This window comes from Pteropus medius, unplaced genomic scaffold (genome assembly GCF_902729225.1).
Source record: "Pteropus medius unplaced genomic scaffold, Ma_sr-lr_union100, whole genome shotgun sequence".
Taxonomy (NCBI): Eukaryota; Metazoa; Chordata; class Mammalia; order Chiroptera; family Pteropodidae; genus Pteropus; species Pteropus medius.
In genome coordinates this window covers 25,673,503-25,689,693 of record NW_024340696.1, presented here as the reverse complement: position 1 = coordinate 25,689,693, position 16,191 = coordinate 25,673,503, and the positions used below count along the sequence as shown (strand labels likewise).

The 16,191-nt window shown below is 35.3% G+C and overlaps 1 protein-coding gene and 1 pseudogene across 3 annotated transcripts in view; one reads left to right on the top strand and one right to left on the bottom strand.

Annotated features, from left to right (window-relative positions):
* RTN4IP1 (reticulon 4 interacting protein 1) overlaps window positions 1–16,191 on the top strand; it is a 45,922-nt gene that overhangs the window by 13,349 nt on the left and 16,382 nt on the right. For all 3 annotated transcript variants that reach the window (XM_039869656.1, XM_039869646.1, XM_039869666.1), the window contains exons 5-6: window positions 5,778–5,826; window positions 15,981–16,117. In XM_039869656.1, the coding sequence (XP_039725590.1) occupies window positions 5,778–5,826; window positions 15,981–16,117 (186 nt within the window). The remainder of the gene's footprint in view (window positions 1–5,777; window positions 5,827–15,980; window positions 16,118–16,191) is intronic.
* LOC120607904 (protein FAM92A-like) lies at window positions 12,676–13,708 on the bottom strand (annotated as a pseudogene).

Sequence of the window (16,191 nt, the reverse complement as noted above, 5' to 3'; positions counted from 1 at the left end):
TTCAGCTCAAAATAATCCATGTGCCAAAGCTTGGGGAGGCCTGTTCTGAACTCCTTCAGCATTCTTAAACCGGGACAGCCTGTAATAACTACTCAGAAATTACATGAACCACATCAGTATATCCCACTAAACCAAAACAAATGTATTTTTAAATCAACTTTCCTTCAGCCAAATCTAGTGTCACCTGACAAGAGGGAAAGTATAATGGAGTGCAGGAGTGGAAAGAGCAATTTTAACTGATTGTGGTTACTAGGAGAGGAAAAAGAATTTTTCCTTTACCCTTCTGAGTTCTCTGCTGAGACCCCTGTAATAAAAAAAAAAAAAAAAAAAGATTAAGAAGAGAAAAAACAAAAATAAGTTTATTAACATGTATACCTCACATATACATGGGAGATACCCCAGGGAAAAGTGAGTAACTCAAAAAAGGTAGTTTAGAATCCAGACTAAAATACCACCTTCAGCTAAAGACAAAAGAGGCAGACACTTAGGGAAGGCCAGTTGTGGAGAGGTTACCAGGAGAAGCAAGAATAAAATTTGTTATGCAGAATTAAGTCATTGCCTTCCCTGCTGATAAGGGTCTAAAGTTATCTCCAAGGATTAACCTGTGTCCATCCTGGTAGAGCAAAGAAGAGGTAAATTTATGTCTTGCTTTTAGACAAATAGAGGGAGTACAGAGAGCTTTCTTATATCTACTTACTCTCAGTTGCCTTCAGCTCAAAATATCCTTATGCCAAAGTGATATATTTTGAGGTGGTATAGTCTGCTACCCTTCATTTGCATATCTTTTGCAAATTTTATGAAGACATATTTCCATGCAAATATATTTCTGGGGCTCCTTTCAGTAAAAGTATAAGTAAAAGGCCAGAGCTTAAACTTTATTGGCTCTATAGGGGAAGGAAAATATCTTTTTCTTCTACTTTATGAAGTTTTTGGCTTGGGATCCTGTAACAAATGACAAATTACCAAAAGAAAAGGACACAAAAGTATTATAACTTTTATGTGACATAGGAGCTTTCATAAGGAAATGAAGGCCCGAAGAAGTAGTTAAACCTGCGTGTTTTTATGCTGCATTTGATGAAGAATGGAGAGTTGTGAAAAAATGTGATAGGACAACGGGTATGAGCCAAGTGTTAAGTGAAGTGGGGAAACAAGCGAGGCCTCTTCATTCTTATTCCTCTCTGCACCCTTCCATCTTGGAGATAAGGAAGGATGCTTCCTCCTAGGGAGGACGCCTCTCATGAGGATTTTATGACCAGCTTCAGGGAAGAAGGTCCGAGAGTCCTTCCTACACATGCAATTTCTCAGATTTCTTCAGTTTAAAATACTTAGTTTGCCAAAGTGCCATCTTTTGAGGTAGCATTTCCTGAACCCTGTCAGCTCCATGGTAAATCCTTCTTTGACCATGCTCTTTCTCTCTCCATCCAGTTGTTGCCATAATAAAGGAGCCTCTCCTCTGTCTTTTTTCCTTCCCTCTGTTCTATATCACATTAAAGGAACCAGTGACTTGGGATGGTTCCCACTTCCTATCCCATAGGGGAGATGTGTTCTCAGTACCCCGGGTTGAAATTCTGAATACATCTCCCACAGAACCATTGTTATACTGTGTATGAGGTTCTTGGTCCATTATGGGTTAACCAAACCTTTTTAAACAGCTACCCTGGGCACCTTGCCAAGATGTATAAATAGCTTTATTTTTATGGGAAAATGTGTTTAAATTTCCAAACAACTAATTCACACATGAACTCTTCTGTAAATTGGGGAATGTCTGCAAGAATTACTGAGGCTTAAAAGAAGGGGACACGCAAATCCAGGCTGTCTTGGTCATATTTGGTTGATTTGTTTCGTAACTGTATTATACTTAGATAGTTTCTCACTTTAGGGAGTAAACTTTGCATATTGTGATATAGTTTGCTCTTTCACCTATTTTTCTCTTAGATTTAAAAGTAATGTGTGAAACTGAAAATTGAGATTATACATTTTCAGCATCATCCTTATTTTTCAAAGACCAGTTGTCGCTAATAATGGAAGATTTAGTCATATTTAAATCATCTTTATTCCTGAACATTAGGTCTTAATAAAGGGCACACTAATGATGCGGCTGTTTTCCTGCCTCCCTTAGCCCCCCCAACAAGTATGTGGTCTGGGGGTTCATAAAGGGCATTTACTTCTATGTTAGGAAGGTGGAGAAACTAAATATAAGCTTAAATTAGATTGAAAATGCCAATTCTTTCTTTTTCATTGACTCCTAGAGTGTACCTCTGTGATTCTCATTTCATAGTTGATAAATCTGAGGCCTAGAAATTCAGTTAGTGGGAGAGCTGGGACTAGAACCCAGGTCTAGTTACCCAGCCCGGGCATTCAGAGATTTCTGGGGCTAAGCCAGGGTATAGAAATTTGAAAGATGATTCTCTACTTTTGGACCCCTTGCTATTTTGCAATATGTTTCATATATATTTTTTTTATTTGTAAGGCAATTAGGGTGTCGGTGCCTTGCCTTATAAGATTATAATACTGAAAAATATGATTGTAGAGGACTTAGGGACCTGAATTCTAAATGAAAAGTGACTCAGTCATAGAAAAAAAAAGCCAACATTGCTTTAGTACCTTAATGTATTTTAGGGAGAATTCAGAGGTTGGGCAGGAATGACATAAAATTAGAGTTTAGGGTTTAAGAATACATAACCAGCGTAATAGTTTTGCATACTTTCTCCCATACTTTATATATCTGCCACAGTGCAGTTCCCACTAAATTAAAAAAAAAAATGCTGTATATGTGGACTTAGGAAGTAAAAGAGGAATGCGATTAAAACTTGGCAATTTTGAATTATCGTGCTTTTTGCAAATAGTGTATTTCTTGGGCACTTGCTCTGTATAAGCCAATAAACAATACAATAAGCAATACAATAAGCAATACAAATAGTAAAGAAAGGTGTGCTGCTGTACTACTGCTTTACTGCAGTAAATAGGCTGCTACTTCAATGAAGCTTGAATATATATTATGACCATTATAGCAATTGGGTAGAAAGTATTCCCACTGTATAGAACATAAGTGAAGTGCTGCTGGAGGTAGTAAGCACAGCAGTATTCTCCCTTTGTAGTGAAAGTGCTTTGAAGAGTACAAGAGGAATAGTTAGTTCAGCCACAGGATTTCAAACCATAGAGGACCAGCCAACTTAGTGCTACTTGAAAATTTATTTTGCCTGCTGTCCCTTTGTGGAACTTTCTTTGAAGAAAAGTACGGGCCCAGATTGAACCTGCACAAAACATGGAATTTGCAGGATCAGGGAATGAATGATATGACCCCAGGGCTTCTTTATAAGCTGACTAACAGTCTGTAGCACTTTACTGGGCTTGCTTCTTGTCTGTTTTTGCACTTGGTGGCGCCATCAAGTGACAGCATCAGGAACTGAAGCTGCTAAAGCAGAACCACTCCCTCTTCTAACAAAGCACTGCTGAGAAACACATTTTTGCTTTTTTATTTGGAGGAATGAGGCTGCTTTGGGTCAGGAGTTATAGAGAAGTGATGAATTGACAATAATGAGGTCAGAGATGTGTCTGGCAGTTGGATCCTTAAGCAGCTGCTATATTTGGCATCCTCAAATCCAGCATTCTCAGAGAGAAAATTAATATTAATTTCAAGCTTATCTTTACTGGAAAAAACTTTAATACAGTATTTCAAATAGCTAGGTGATTTCTTAATTTAGGGTAATAGCAATTGTTGCCTCAGCTGTAGGATATAATGCTGATTTAGATGATTTTTAAAGTCAAGCAACGTTGATCAGATATCTGTGCATTCAGGGTAATATGCCCACTGCTGGATATAATATGAGGTCTCTGGGTAACAAGTGTGTGAATGAAAGGTAACAATGTGACAGATGCCAAATGCGCGGTGTGGATATCAGGTTTGGGGCTATCTCAAGGGTATTGTGCAGGAAAACTGTGACTTGAGCCTTCCAGAGAAGAGAAACCTTAGCAGGTTGTGAAAGCATTTAAGAGCCTGAGGAATGGGCCACTGTGCATGGGACTTGGGGCTAAGAGGTGAGGGGCCAGAGTGGCTGAGAGTTCTGTTCAGGAAATACTGAGAAGGGTCAAAATTAAGATAAAGTTAGATTGTGAAAAACTTAAATGAGAATTTGACTAGTTACCTTTCTATAAGAATTGACCAAAGTAAGAGGGTAAACTACTCCATGGATGAATTGATTTTTGGATGTAACTGTGAGGCAGTTTTAATGCCCTGCCGTCGTCCCCCCCGGCCCCCCCTCCCCCCCGCCATTTAGGAAGTACGAAAGCTCTTAATTGTGTGACTTGAAGGATTTTGGAGGAGTTGTTCTTTAAAGTTTCTTCTATTCACAATTTATAATTTCTGTGAAAGTAAGTGTAACTCTTCCAGAAGGAACAAATTTACAGGGAGACTTATTTTAATTACATTTAATGGTATTAATTTCAAAGTGAACAGCTGGCCCAGAAATTTTATTAGTAATTTTTAAGATCTAAGGGGTGACAACCAGCTTTCTATGATTTGAATAAGAGAGAAAAAAAGTAAAATGATACTAGAGTTAAGATTGTAGACAAAATACATGTTTCAAGATCTGGTAGACTTGCAAGAGATAGGTGGCATAATTCTCTGCACTTTCTAGCAGCCAAGTTAAAGAGGGACCCACAACCCCGCAGTTGCACAATTTGCAGTGACAGATAAATAGAAGCACAGCTACTCCCACCCTTTAATCTTCAGAAAAATGTCTCTCCGTAGGCACTCATAAAGAGAATTCTCATGAAGAATTCTCTCAACAATACCTCCTTAGCTAATGTACTGTCAGATATCAAACAGTCACTCTAATGTTCCTCAACCTAGATTGGTAGCCTAACACCAAAGTGCAGTTCAGTACAATATCTGGGGATCTGAAATAGTGCAGACCAAGGAAGGCAATTCTAGCTTAAGTCAAGAATAAAATGTTAGAGTATGTAAAGCAGTGACTGGGGAGTCTCTTTTGGGTCATACATTTCTTTGGGAAGTTGATAATAAGTCTGGATCCCTCTCCTCCCCAACGTGCATATGCATAATCACACCAGATTTTGCGTATTATTTCAATCAGTTCACAATTTCAGAGGGTTCATAACTCTCACCCCACCCCCCCACTCATTCATAAACTCCTGGCTGCACACCCTTGGTCTAGAGTGGCAGGAGGGCTACAGTAATTAAACATGGTAAAAACCTGGAGTACAAGGATGTTTGTGCTGATATGACAGATTCATCTGCTCTAACAGGAAGCCAACTTGAGTCTAAGATTGATTTCCATTTATAAAAGTCAATGAGCTTGACGGGACATGTCTGAACAAAAGACGTTTATTTCACTTTGACAGGAATGTGGTCAGGAATGTGATTTTTCTTAGATAGCATCTGAATCTACTCTAACATACTAAAAAGGATCCCAAAGCTTTCTCCTATAGAGAAAGCTATGATAATTTCAGTCTAGAAAAATTGTAAGACAGAGGATACCAAGAACCATCTGAGCTTTTTTAAAAAAATACAAGTTATTGGTATTTTGATATTTGGTATTTTTGGTGAAGCATTCATAGAATGTCTGACTTTAAGCATTTATAGCTTCTTGGCAAAAATAAAAATCCTACATAATAGAATCTTGGGAAGCTGAATGACTTTATTTGCTTTGGGGATTGTATATCTCTGAGCCAGTTGCATGTTGAAAATGTCTTGTTTATTTGTCCAGTTATATTGGCTTAGTATTTTCATTAATTATAGTTTTTTTTTTGCATTGCAGTGTTTTAATCTTGGGTGCATCAGGTGGAGTTGGTACTTTTGCTATACAGGTAAGACCTTTTTTTTTTTCTTTTAATTTTGAAAAGTGATTTATGCATGCTGTTCCAGGGCTTCTTGCAGCAGGAGTATTAGTAATATATAAACAATAGAAATAATAAGACATGATGATGATGATAGCTTAAGACTTATTTTGAGCCACATATATAATATGCTAGCACATTATAAACATTTGTTTATTTAACCCTGCTGTTTTGGTTTTTTTTTTGAGGTAACATTATAAAAGTATCAGGTATACAACATTATAATTCAATATCTGTGTATGCTATAGTATACTCACCACCAAAAGTCTAGTTTCCATCTGTCACCGTATATCTTACCCCGTTTACCCATTTCGCCCTCCCACATCTGTTTCCCCTCTGGTAACTACCATTCTGTTCTCCATATCTATGAGTTTATTTTGTTTTGTTTGTTCATTTGTTCCTTTTTTGTTTTATATTCCACATGTGAGTAAAATCATACAGTCTTTGTCCTTTTCTGTCTGGCATATTTCACTTACCATAATAACCTCCGGATCTATCCATGTCGTCACAAATGGCAATATTTCATTTTTTTGTGGCCAAGTTGTATTCTATTGTGTGTGTGTGTGTATCATGGCTTCTTTATCCATTCTTCTTTTGATGGATACTTAGGTTGCTTCCATATCTTGGCTATTATGCTTCAGTGAACATAGGGGTACATATATCTTTTTGAATTAGTGTTTTCATATTCTTCAGATAAATACCCAGAAGAGGAATTGCTGGATCATAAGGTAGTTCTAGTCTTAATTTTTTGAGGAACCTTCCTACTGTTTGCCATAGTGGCTGCACCAATTTACAATCCCACCAACAGTATACAAGGGTTCCATTTTCTCCACATCTTCTTCAACACCAGCTTTTTCTTGTCTTTTTGATAATAGCCATTCTAACAGATGTGAATTGATATCTCATTGTGGTTTTTTCTTTTTTCAGAACATTGAGTCAATCAGAAAAAAATCTCACAAATCTCATTGTAGTTTTGAGTTGCATTTCCCTGACGATTAGTGATACTGAACATCTTTTCATGTGCCTGTTGACCATCTGTATGTTTTCCTTGGAAAAATGTCTGTTCAGGTGCTATGCCCATTTTTTAATGGAGTTGTTTGGTTTTTGTTGTTGAGTCATATGAGTTCTTTGTATATTTCGGATATAACTCCTTCTCTGAAATATCATTAGTAAATATCTTCCCCCATTCAGGTTGTTGCCTTTTTGTTTTGTTGATGATTTCCTTTGCTTTGCAGAAGCTTTTTAGTTTGCTGTAGTCCCATTTGTTTATTTTTGTTTTTTCTTTCTTTTGCTGTTTGGAATCCAATTCACAAAAACATCACTAAGACCAATGTCCAGAAGCTTTGTGCCTATGTTTTCTCCTATGTAGTTTATGATTTCAGGTCTTATATTCAAGTCTTTAATCCACTTTGAGTTAAATTTGCATACAATATAAGATAGATTATCTAGTTTTATTTTTTTGCATGTGGCTGCCCAGTTTTCTCAACACTGTTTTTTGAAAAGACTGTCCTTTCTTCATTGTATATTCTCGGGTCCTTTGTCATAAATTAGTTGCCCACATACGTGTGGGGTTTTTTTTGTGTGTGTATGTCTGTGGGCTTTCAGTTCTGTTCCATTGGTCCACATGTTCGTTTTTTGGCCAATACTATACTCTTTTGATTACTATAGCTTTGCTGGGGAGTTTGAAATTGGGGAGTGCGATACATCCAACTTTGCTTTTTTTCCTCAGGATTGCTTTGGCTAATCAGGGTTTTTTGTGGTTCTTTACAAATTTTAGGATTTTTATGTTCTATTTCTGTGAAAAATGCCATTGGGATTTTGATAATGATTGCATTGACTATAGATTGCCTTAGGTAATAACAGACATTTTAACAATATTTAATTCTTTTAATCCACGAGCATGGAATATCTCTCCATTTTGTGTCTTCTTTAATTTCTTTTAGCAATGTAAGACAATTTTTTAATCTTGTGAATAGGAAGATTATTTTCATGAATTTATAAATGTACATAAATTATTTTTACTTAAAAGTTGCAGTAAAACTAGGTTTAGTAAATTCATTGTAATTTCAGCTTGCTCTTCAAAGAAGGAAATTTTATAATGTAGAAGGAATCTTTCCGGTGTTTTATATGTGAGCTTGTTTGTGGATATCCTGTATAAGAAAGGGAGGAAGTCATGGGTAGTGCAGGTAGATGGAAGACTACAAATTGGTAGAAATTGATAAATTGATTCTAAAATATATAGAGAGATGCCATAGTCAAAAACTGTAAAGATGGCAATACTCCCCCAAAGTGATTTAGATCTAATGAAATCCTATCAAAATGACAGCTGCCTTTTTTTAAACTGACAAGTTGATCCTAAGATGCATATAGAATTTCAGGAGACTCAAATTGCCAGTCTTGAAAAAAGGAAAAACTGGAGGACTCACATGTTTCGATTTTAAAACTTACTACAAAATCACAATTATTAAAACAATGTGGTACTGGTGTAAAGATAGATCAATGGAATAGAATTAAATATTCAGAAATAAACGCATATATCTATGAGTTATTGATTTTTGACTAGGGTAGCAAGGCCATTAAATGGAGAAAAGAATAGTCTTTTCAATCAGTGGTGCCAGGACAACTAGATACTCACATGCAAAAAAATGACCGCTACCTCACTTCATAAATGAAAACTAACTCAGACTGGGTCAAAAACCTAAATGTAGGAGCTAACACCATAAAACCCTTAGTAGAGAACATAGGAATAAATCTTCATGATCTTGGATGTGGCAACAGATTCTTAGATATGATACCAAAAGCACAAGCAACAGAAGAAAGAAATAGATAAAATGAATTTCATCAAAATTAAAAATTTTTGTGTATCAAAGGATACTATCAATAAAGTAAAAAGGCAACACATAAAATGGGAGCAAATATTTGCAAATCTTTTATAGGGTATAATATCCAGAATATGTAAAGAGTTCTTACAACTCAACAACAGAAAGACAACTCAATTAAAAAATTGGCAAAGAACTTGAGTAGACATTCAAAGAAGATATACAAATGGCCAATTAGCCTATGGAAAGTTGTTTAACATTAGTTAATAGGGAAATACAAATCAAAACTACAATGAGATATCACTTCACATCCACTAGAATGGCTATATAATAAAGAAAAAAAACCAGAAAGTAATAATGTTAGCAAGGATGTAGAGAAACTGAAACCTTTGTATATTGTCAGTGGGAATGTAAAATGGTACAGCTGCTATGGAAAACAGTTTGGCAGTTCCTTAAAATGTTAAACATATAATTACCATATGACCCAGAAATTCCATTCCTAAGTGTATATCTAAAAGAAATGGAAATATACATTCAAACAAAAACTTGTACACAAATGTTCATAGCAGCATCAATGTTCATAACAGCCAAAAACTAGAAGCAACCCTAATGTCTATTAACTGATGAATGGAAAGCAAATGTTATATAACACACAGTGGAATATCATTCAGCCATAAAAAGGAATGAAGTTCTGATAGAAGCATGATATAACATGGATAAACCTTTAAAACATGATGCTAAGTGAAAGAATCCAGACACAAAAGGTCACATCTTATATGACTGCATTTATGTCATGTCCAGAAGAGGCAAATTCGCAGAGACAGAAAGCAGAATAGTGGTTGCTAGGGCCTGGAGGGAGGAGGGAATAGGGAAGGACAGCTTAGGGGCATGGGTTTATTTTTGGTTTGAGGAAAATGTTCTGGAATTAGACAGTGGTGATGGTTTCAAAACACTGAATGTACTAAGAGCCACTCAATTGTACACTTTAAAATTGTTAAAACAGTGAATTTTATGTTGTGTAAATTTTACCTCAACAAAATTAAAAAAAAAAACAACAAAAAAAAACGAGCAATGGTCTGAGCCTTCAAGAATAGGACAGCACCTAGTGGCTGCTCCCATTGTGGTCGAATATTTAACTGGCTGGCTCCTGGGGATAGGGCCTGGATTAAATATATCTCAATATGAAGGAAGAGGCCCTTTCCCAAATATGGGGCTAGTGAGCATACTCAGAGGCTCTTCCTTTCTAAGAGGGAGAATTTGGGTGCTGTACCTCATATGAGGCCTTTTGAGGATCCACATAGTGCTGGAATTTCCCATTCATCTGCTCACTGAATTAGGGGATAGGGGAGAGGACTCTTAAGAGATACATATGTTAACTTTTTTTTAATTCACCATTAGAGACTGTTGTGGTCTGAATAGTTGCCCTCCACAATTCATATTTTGAAGTTTTAATGCCTAAATGTGATTGTTTTAGGAAGTGGGACCTTTGAGAGATGATTAGGTCATAAGGGCAGAGTCTTCATGAATGAGATTAATGCCCTTTTTAAAAGAGGTGCAGTAGAGCTCCCTAACCCTTCTACCATGTGAAGACACAAAGAGAAGTCCCTGGCTATGAACCAGGAAGAGGGCTTTCTATAGAAAGCAGCCATGCTGGTGCCTTGATCTGGGACTTCCAGTCTTTAGAACTGTGAGAAATATATTTCTGTTGTTTATAAGCCACACAGTCTGTGGAATTTTGTTATAGCAGCCCCAAAAGACTAAGATCTAATCCAGAGACCGTTGTTCAATATGAATTAATGAATAAGTAAATGGAAGAAAGGAAAAGAGCGAGGGAAGGTAGAAGGGGATGAGAAATATTTTACCTTGCTGGATAGTGTGTAAATTGATATAACCACTTAGGAAAGTCATTTGACATCATCTGCTAAATCTGAATAGAAATTGCCCTATAGCAACCCAACAATTCTGCTCTCAAAAATGTATTTCGTAGATATACATGCATGTTCACCAAAAGATATGTATCAGAATTACAGATATTATCCCCCAACTGGAAACAACTTGACGTCTATCAACAGTACAATGGATAAGTAAATTGTGATATATAGTCTTACACTGGAATATTATACAGTCATGAAAACAAACTGTAGTTGCATACAATGAGGTAGATGAATCTCACAAGCAGAATGTTAGTGAAAGACATTAGATACAAAAGTAGACTATAACCTTGAATGACACTCAAGAATAGATGAAACTAAACAATAGTGTTTAAGGATACCTACCTAGGAAGTAAAACTTTTTTTCTTTTAAAGGTTATATTAAAAGCTCCATAGTTATTACTTCTAAGGGATTGAGGGGGTTTTGATTGGGAGGGGGAAAGTAAGGCTCAGTGGCATGGATAGTGATCTAGTTCTTAATCTTGAATGATACAATAGCATATGTAATTATTTGGTAAGCTGTACGTTTATATTCCAGGTACTTTTTTCTGCGTGTTGTATTTTACAACAAACATATTTTAATAAAAACATTGAGTAATAAGAAAGTATCAAGGTTAAATCCCATGCAGAGTTGTTATAAGAAAAATGAATAGAGTACAGTAATATCTATAATGAAAACATGTCAGAAAAATGTACCCACAAAACAGATCAAATAACCTGTAATTTCAAAATAAGCAAAAAAAATACCATTAAAGACATGAAAGAACAAAATAAGTTGAAATTGGAAAAACTCAGAAAAAAATAAAAATAAATGAAAAAATCATTTGGCAATGATAATAATAATACTGCCTAAATAGAAATAGAATGTGTAAACAGGAAAAATTTAAATTATAGAAGAAACTTAAAAACATCAAGAGAAAGTGTCAAATATTGAAGACAGGAAAGATTTTGATATATGGATAATAGGAGTCTCTGAAGAAGAAAACCGAAACAAGGGGCTAGAACAAATGCTAAAATCTATAATTCAAGAAACTTTCCTACTATCTTGAAATTAAATGATTTTCAACTACATATTAAATGATCATAGCACTTATCAAACTCAGAACATGGACTTAAAAAGCAATATCAAGGAAAACTCTAATAAAATTATTGGCCTTAAAAAAAATCCTTGGGACATCTAAAAAAAAGAACATATATCTTAGAAGAGAAGTAAAATTAGATTATCATCAGACTTTTTGACAGCAATGCTTTAATGCCAGGGGAAAGATAATGTCTTAACACATCTAAGACACTTGCAGAAGAGTATGCTAAGAATTTTATATACGGCCAAACTGGCCTTCATGTATAAAGGACACATACAAACTTAATTACATGCAAGAATGTGGGCAATCTGTTCTTCTGATCCCTCTCTGAGAAATCGACTAGAGAATGAGCTTTTGACAACTTAAATGACTAGAGAGACATCGAATTAAGGACTGGTGGTAATTGGTAAAAGTAGTTATCTGTAGAACTAAAACTAAATGAGGGCTTAGAGGGAGTATAGTGTGTAGCAGCCATATGCTCTAACAAGATAAATATAGCATAACTTTTTTATAAAGGGGAAAATAGAGCATATATTAAAATTATTTTAATGCTTTCATTAATCATATTGATAGTGATATTGGTATTATTGTTCAGAGACTATTATGTGTGTAATGTACAATAAAATAAATGAGTATTTACGGCATATTTTAATTCTGTCATCCTCTGTATCTTTGATAACCAGAATTTTAGGTGTGGAAGAAAAGAGATAACAGATATAACGGAAAAGAGGTTAAGTAAAAGCTTTGTAGTCTTGAATTTGAATTGGAAGTGTCAATATGAACTCAAGAGGTATTTTGTGTACATGTGTATGTACAGCTATCTCTTGAAATATCACTGCTAACTAAAAATGCAGAGCTTCTTGGAGAAATGGTAGGTTCCAGATCTAGGGCACCAAATGTAAAGAATGAGCCTGGAAACTCAGCAAGGAAACTCTCAAAGATTAGTTGAGTCATGTCAAAAAGACTCGGGAGTCAACTTGAAGAAACTCCCAAATATATGACAGTTTGAGCTTCAATTATTCAGTGGATTGATACCCTTCAAATATATTTGAATCCATGAGTTCATGATTATATATTTTTATTTATTTTACATTTTGAGATCTAATGTATCAAACCAGTATAAAGTTTTACAATTTAGTAATTCTGGATTCCAAGTCATTAAGATAAAAATGGAAATGAGAAGTTTACTTAAGAAAATTAATTTTCTTCTTTTACTTCTAAGTCTTCATCCTCCTCCTCCTCATCTGCTTGTTGATCCTTTCTTAGTTGACAATGGATACCTGTCCTGTCCTAGATACACACTTAGCTGACAGTGATCTCTGAAGAATAGATTTTGAATTTGTGCTTAACAGTGTCTAAACTAGATGAATAATCTGGTGGATACACAGATTTTCAGAAGATCTCTAAATCTTCAATCTTTTCTATAGTTTGGTAGGCAGCAGTGTAGACTTACCATGAGATAGCATTTCAATATTGATTAATTCCGAAGAGATAGTTTTTATGTCCTTTATTTTCTGCTTTTAAAAATTGCCAGTAGTTTCCTCCAGATGACAAGTTGTTTGGGTAGTGTCCATTGTAGCTCTCTGTAATTTGTTACTGCCTCTGAAATAGCATGTGGATCAGAAGAGTTTCACCGATGTGTTCTTCTGAGTTAACTGTTTATAGCCTCTCAATTCCTTGCTTTTAGTGTTGCTTTGAGGTCATCTTGTTTCATTTTTACAATGGTTCCATAAGCTTTCAGTGGTTCAACAACTTTGGCTTCAAGTCTTCCAACTTCTGCTTGTTGATAATCCTGAAGTTTGGCAAACTCATCAGCAAAGTTTTTCAGACCCTACTTTAAACTTGGAGTCTCTGTGATTTCATTCACCAGGACATCTACTTTATCTCGCCGTCTGGCAGTTTTCCATACTTAAACAGCAAAGATTAGGCACAGCTCTCACAAATGCTTCTCTGCATTTGTTACAGCATCTTGCAGTTGTTTGCTTTGAGCATCCCGGTTTTCCAAGCTGCGCCTCAACATCTTGCCTCATGCACTGCCGGAACCCTGGACTAGGGCCCAACAATGGGGCTCCAAGACATGGCCAAGAGCCCATCCCACCCAAGATGATATATATTTTTAAAAAGTGGTCACTTTTAGAAGATAGTGGGGAACTGACTCATAAACTGATTAAGGGAAACAATTATTTGTCTTGCCTTTATTATATGAACTAAACAAAAGTGTTTCTTTATAAAACTATTCCAACAACTAAATAAAAAGAGATAGAACATTATTCCCTTGAAACCACCTGCTAAGACAATAAAAAGAGCAACAGCCAGACATGATGTGCCTATCATTTTGCCAGACACTTATCCATATTCTTGCTAAAGGGATTGAAACAGAAAATACAGAGGACAGAACAGCATGTGGAACTGCCCCCTGAGTGTACAATAAGAAATTCCACACTGTGGCAGGTTAAATGGCCCAGATTCTTTCATAGATACATTATAAGGAAGTTAAGGCATAAAAGAGGAACCTATAGTTTGAAAACAGACTTAAAAGAAGACATAATATTTAAAAAATGCACAAGACTAAACTATGGTGTCTAGGGAATACATAATTGGGTGACAAAACATTTTAAAATGTAAGGCGGTGATTACTATAAATGTAAGGAAGTGATGATTTTTGGAGGGAGGGTGGAGCTTGTGTTGGGCCAGTGCACATGGAAAAGCTTTTGGAATGGCTGTAGGCTTTCCGTCTCTGAGTTGTGTCTGCCTTCTTTTTTAAAAAGGTAAAGCTGTTTTTAAAACCATTTAGTGGCCTTCAGAGATACTAGATCTAAGTGGGAGAGGAAAAACAAGAAATTTGGAAAAAAATTTATTGAACTGTTTCAACCTGTGACAAATTCTTCCTGAGGATTTAATACTATTTAAAGAAAACACATATTAAATGTAGGCACTTAGAACATAATTTTCCTTTTTTCTCAAGAATTTTTTAATATTAGATGCTGGATAAAAAAAGAATATATTAAAAACAATATATATATTAGATACCAGATATTCATCTTGGATTATATTCTTCATATTTGAATTTGGTTTGGGACTTGCTGTTTAAATCAACATGTCATTATACTCAAGTGTCTCTGTTTGCATCTCATAAACATCGTAAATTATACGTGGTATGACTCTTAAATATTTTAATTCCCTTCAGATTTCCAGAGCATATAAACCCTTGGCCAATATTGATCTTAAAAATGAGAAGTTAGATAAGATTATGAATGATTTTAAAATCCTTTATTTTTTGTGTTTAACAGCTATTTTATTAGCACCTATGTGTGCCACTGAGTGGGGATTTAGTAGTGAACAAAACAAACACAGATCTCTTATATACTGGGGAACCTTTGCAACTTAAGGAAGGAAGCTCAGGACACTGATACTCAGGCAGGATGAAGAAAACAGCCAATCTCTTATGATCTATAACTATCAGTACAAAAGTTTCTCAATGAACTTCAAGTAATTCTTCTCAAATAGGTTGATAATGCTTCCCTTTTAATTCTATAAAATTGTTATTATAGAAATAATTATAGCAATTAGAGCAGGACGCTTTCTGGATACTTAATCCTGAATAACGTTACAATTTAGATTTTTAAGACTATTTATTCCTTATTATTTTAAAATATAAGGCATCTGCTTTTTAAATCTTGGGGACTATTTATTTAGTTGTTTTTAGTCCAAAGGTAATCCGTGTTTAAAAATAAAATGTCCATATTTTCTTCCCTTTTTAAAAGCACCTTTTCATTTATTACCTAGTACTGATAACTAGTTGCTTTGAAACAAGCAATCTGACTGAAGACTGTACTAATACTTACTGGAGATGCAGATGAAGAGATGTTGCATTTTTATGTTCTAGACACCTGTAAAATTGTCATTTTTCCAAAAACTTCTTTTGTTTGTTTTTGGCCATTTACCTTTGTCATCACTGAGAGCAGTAAACTTGAGGCTATCATCTCCTGTCTTTTCTGATACCGGTGAGGCATCAAGCCCTTCTCTAATTGTATTGGTTATAACTTCATGACAGCAAGGCGACCAGCTGCCTCTTCCAGGGAAAATGAGATCTATTTCTTAGAGTTATCTTAGTGAACAAAAGTTTAATCATTTTTACTAGTCTCTGACAGATGGCTTCCTGTAGTTCTTAAGGCGAAGCACTTAGAGTTCTCTAGACATTAAGTTGATATATGTACACATGGTGCCAATTATTTTTAAATGCAGTCAGTTTTCTACTTTCCTGTCCCTTTTTTATTTTCATTTTTTGACAGGTAATGAAAGCATGGGATGCTCATGTGACAGCAGTTTGCTCTCAGGATGCCAGTGAACTTGTAAGGAAGCTTGGGGCAGATGATATAATTGATTACAAATCTGGAAATGTGGAAGAGCAGTTGAAATCTTTAAAACGGTATGTATTAAAACAGTTTTCACATTGAGAAGGTGGGAACAGGAACAGTTGATAATGCAAACCTGAGATGGTTT